Source organism: Triticum dicoccoides, chromosome 7B (genome assembly GCF_002162155.2).
Source record: "Triticum dicoccoides isolate Atlit2015 ecotype Zavitan chromosome 7B, WEW_v2.0, whole genome shotgun sequence".
NCBI lineage: Eukaryota > Viridiplantae > Streptophyta > Magnoliopsida > Poales > Poaceae > Triticum > Triticum dicoccoides.
The window spans coordinates 610383563-610388105 of record NC_041393.1 but is presented as its reverse complement, the minus strand read 5'-3'; the positions used below and the strand labels follow the sequence as shown (position 1 = coordinate 610388105).

General features: G+C 54.9%; 1 protein-coding gene across 1 annotated transcript; it reads left to right on the top strand.

Moving 5' to 3' along the window:
- The first annotated feature begins 405 nt into the window (after window positions 1-405).
- On the top strand, window positions 406-3746 carry LOC119335952. The gene is made up of 2 exons (XM_037607996.1): window positions 406-625; window positions 1626-3746. Exon 2 carries the CDS (start codon window positions 1640-1642, stop codon window positions 3578-3580), a length of 1941 nt encoding a protein of 646 aa, XP_037463893.1. The 5' UTR covers window positions 406-625; window positions 1626-1639; the 3' UTR covers window positions 3581-3746.
- Window positions 3747-4543: the final 797 nt, after the last annotated feature.

The following is a 4543-nucleotide window of genomic DNA, read 5'->3' as shown; positions in this document are numbered from 1 at the left end:
GAGGGACATCCACGTGCGCTCCGCCTCTGCCGCCCGCCTCGCCACCACGCGCCGCGCGGCGGGTTGCGGAAATGAGCCGAGCCGACGACTTCTTCCCCGACATTGACAACCTCCTCGACGACATGGCTGGCTCATATATGCAGATGTTATTACCTTCTTTCTGTTAGATCGCATGACTAGTTTTATCCCTGTTATATTAGTCATGCTTTATCTAATATTTTTATTAATAAAATCATTTGATAAATTGCTCATATTTTAACAATCGGGCTATAAATGCTCTAATGCTACAGCTAAAATCCAGTCCGTCGAAGTCGAAGGTTTTTCGGGGCAGTTTTCTTGACGTAACAGGTGAGTTGTTCTTTTGCAGCGCGAGGAGACCCCATATGCCAGACGGTTGGTGAGTCTTCGCGGCAGACTCCGGTGGCGGCCTGCTAGCCTTATCCCAAACCCAAAGCACCCAGGTCCAGACCTACTTACTGATTGTATCTCAGTCCCCAAATTGTGGCTTAGCCTATTATAACAACGGGAAAACGCTCGATCGCGCTTGCTCTTCGCCTTCCGGTCTCCCATCTTTCTGCTTCTTCTTGGTCGGGCGGACATGGGCTCGCCGGATATCCTTCAACGTGTAAGTCAATCAGTTGCCTAAACCTATTTAATGACAACTACTTGGCCTGCTTATGTAGTTGTTTCTTGCTTGGATCTGGATGTATATAAAGAAAGCTCTGATTTGTATTTTGTAGTTGTTGATTGATACGGGCATGTAGCACGATCATTGCCATGATTCCTGAGTTGCTCACCCACTTTGTTTCTGTCCTGTCCTCTGAAAGTTCGGGAGAGAAATACTCTGTTTTTCTTTGTAATCAAGACCAAGGCAGCTCCATGTCCATGGTGGTAGCATTCGCAAGTTTCTTTTTCTTTTTAAAAGTAAAAAGCATTTGCAAGCTTTTGAATGACCGCAAGATAGATAGGTCACTTGCTCTTGGATTAAATCTTCCTTTGTGCTAACTTCAATCTTTTTTAGTATATAATACGACGACTGACTTTTCTTGGGTCAATCGATTTGTTTTGAGCCGTCGGATGCAGAATGAATGGTCAGATCACCTTCTTCAACCTTCTGCCATCCTGTTCATCTTCTTCCCGAAACCGCCCCATGCCCCAATGTACCACCGGCCCAACCCAGCCGCCTGCCTCTGCTACCCGCGGCCGGCGATACTCCCACGCCAGCCTCGCCCACCGCCCTCCCCCACCTCGCACCGCCCCAGCCATCCCTTTAACTCGACGACCACCAGATTTTCCTCTCGGCAAACTTCGCACGCGCACCCGTCAACCTTCGGACTCGCCTCCGGCGGCTGCAGCTCGTTCCTGACCGAGGCCTTGCTGGCATCCCCGGGCCTCGCTTCACTCACCCCAGCGCTGTGGTCGGTGACTCCGGTGGTCCACGCAGCTGCTGCTTCTTTCCCAAAAGAACCGACTAACCCAAATTTCAAATTCAAGCGACCGAGGTTCAGCTAAACTGATAAATTTTTGTTGTACAAATTTTTTGAAATTTACTTGCCACCGCATGGGCTAGCTAGCCTAGCTGTACTGCTGTAGCCTGACACTTTTACGCGCGTGTTTCGTTTCAGTGAGGTGAGGTGCAATGGGCGCCGGAGGACTGGTGGTGGAGGTGTGGAAAGAGTGGGGGATCCAGATACTGGTCGTCCTCAGCTTCGTGCTGCAGCTGGTGCTCCTGGTGTTCGCCGGGGTCCGTCGGCGCAAGTCCTCCGCCGCGCTGATGATCCTCCTCTGGCTGGCGTACCTGATGGCGGACAACGTGGCGGTGTACGCGCTCGGCCACATGTCCCTGGACAACCGGCCGCACGAGGACGGGCTGGTGGCCTTCTGGGCGCCCTTCTTCCTGCTGCACCTGGGCGGCCAGGACACCATCACCGCCTACTCCCTGGAGGACAACCAGCTGTGGCGGCGCCACCTGCTGACCCTCCTGGTGCAGGCGTCGGGCACCGGCTACGCTCTCTACCGCTACATCCCTGGCACCCCGACGCTGGTCGCGGCCACCGTACTCATCTTCGTCGTCGGGTTCCTCAAGTACGGCGAGCGGGTGTGGGCGCTGGAGCGCGCCAACATCGAGACCCTCGACCCGCTCCACCACGTCCTGCAGGGCACCGACGCCAGGCTGTACAGCAGGGGGGTGTCCGTGGACGCCGAGGAGGAGCTCCTGCTCGACGCCCACTACATGTTTGGCTTCTGCAAGAGCGCCTTCCTCAACATCGACCAGGGGTCCCGCTTCAGGAACGCCAACTTCGCGGTGGGCAGCCTCATGCGCAGCAGGCTGTTCAACCGCGGCATGTACATGTACGACCTGGTGGAGGCGGAGCTCTCCATCATGTACGACCTGCTCTACACCAAGGCGCCCGTGATCCACACCTGGCAGGGCTGCTCCGTCCGCGCCGTCGCGCCGGTCGCCACCGTGGCCGCCTTCTTCCTCTTCCACCTCGACGTCAAGGCCTCCTACGGCAGAGTCGACGTTGCCATCACCTACCTCCTGTTGGTCGGCGCCGTCGCCCTGGAGATCACGTCGGTGCTGAGGGCGCTGGGATCCACGTGGACCTGCGCCTACCTGGACTCGTGGGAGTTCGACGAGACCAATGTTGTGATCATGCGCCTCCGCCGGCTTGTCAACGCCGGAAGCAAAAGGCGGAGGTGGCTGCACTCCGTCGGGCAGCACAACGTGTTGGACTACTGCTGCCGTGATCCGACCGAGCTCAGAGGCAGAGTCATGGAGGCGGTGAGGCTCGGGGGTTGGTGGAAGAAACTGCATTTCTCAAGGACCATTCCGATTTCAGACGAGTTCAAGGAGTTGGTGATAGTGCACATAGCGCAGAAGATGCGCTTCTCTGAGAGATGGGACTTGATGGAGGCCCGAGGCAGCTCCGTGCTTGCCGACGCCGGGATGATGGAGGATGTGGGCTGGAGCGTCGGAGGCAGGGATTTCGCCGAGTGCATCTTCTTCTGGCACATCGCGAGCGACATTTACCTCCGCTGCCACAACCACAACAGGAAGGAGCACACTCGAGAAGACCATGAGCTAGCGGAGGCCATCAAGGTGCTATCCAACTACATGGGGTTCCTGCTCCTGGTGCGCCCCGGCCTGCTGCCCGGCGGCGTTCGGCGCAACTTCCTCTCCGACAGCAGCGCCGTTTTCGAGAAAATGTGGAGGTTTACAAAGCGTGTCTGGACAAAAGATGAGGTGTTTCTGGACCTGAACCTGACGACCGAGGAGTTCTGCCGGTTGATGCTTAAGAAGCACGGCGACGGCCACGACAAGGGTGACACGGCGGCTCCCCGGACTCCGCTCAGCGGCGTACGTCTCGCCAGTAAGCTGCTCCGGAATGAGTGGAAGTTGCCCAACATGCTGCAGGTCATCTTCGGGGTGTGGATGGAGTTCCTGTGCTACGCAGCCCACCACAGCACCGAAATCTCCCACTGCAGGCAGCTCGGCAGTGGCGGCGACTTCCTCACTGTCACCCGCCTCTTGCTGGATCACTACAGGTTGTTTAACACCATCGAAGGCTTGGATTAATCCTAGCTCGTCACATAGACATAACTCGATCTCTATTGGTTTCTTTCTCTCACATACGTAGTTTCTTTTTAGATCAAAGGCATGAGGTGCGCCCAGCTTTTTATAGTGGGATCTCTAAAAAAACTTATACTATTTAGGAACGAAGTGAATATAAAGCAAAGACAGGCCACACGACTTACAAATACAAGGTCTTACAAAAGTTAATACATGTTCCAAATCGGGTCAACAGAGAGCGAAAAGATTTAGGTGCAGAGTTGTTGGACCGTTGCTTTTTTTTTTAACACAGTACAGACGCAAGCGCTCATACATACGCACGTACACTCACATTTGGCCAGGCCGACGTGGATGAGTACCCTACCGCCAGGGAACCTGGCGATAGCCTGTCTAAACATACCGCCAGAGCCCCTGGCGGTTGGGAGAGGCTGGGTTTTGCCTTCGCAAAGTTTCTGTAACGAAATATGGAAGTGCCCTGGCGATAGCACTACAAAAAAAAAGACACATCCGTGACATTTTGGGCCGAACAAAACTTTTTTCTGTCATACATATGACACTTCTATGACGATAATTGTGATAAAACCCGGTATCATCTAGATGTGGTGGGCTCCTACTTCTATGACAAAAAATCATGACAGAAAATGGGCTTTTCGTCCTGGGAGGGCGGGCCAGAGACGCAGCTGCATGACATTCTTTGGGCCGTCCATGACGGAAAAAACCGTGGTAGAAGCGAGGGTGAGGAAAATTTCGGGGAGTTCCCGGTTACGGTGGGTGGTCGGGGGCCGAGCGATGCGCGTTTCTCTCGTACACGTACGCGCGTGTGTGCGAGGCGTTGAGTCTAACTGAACCCGAGCGAGGCGTTGGGCTCTAGTTGAACCCGAGCGATTGCACTGCAGGCTACGCGTTACTGAACCCGACCGATCGATCGATGGCTGTTAACTGAACTCGATCGAGCGATTCCTTCGCTAC

Excerpts from the sequence above, each read along its gene's own strand:
- LOC119335952 (XM_037607996.1), top strand. The coding sequence starts at position 1,640 with ATGGGCGCCGGAGGACTGGTGGTGGAGGTGTGGAAAGAGTGGGGGATC.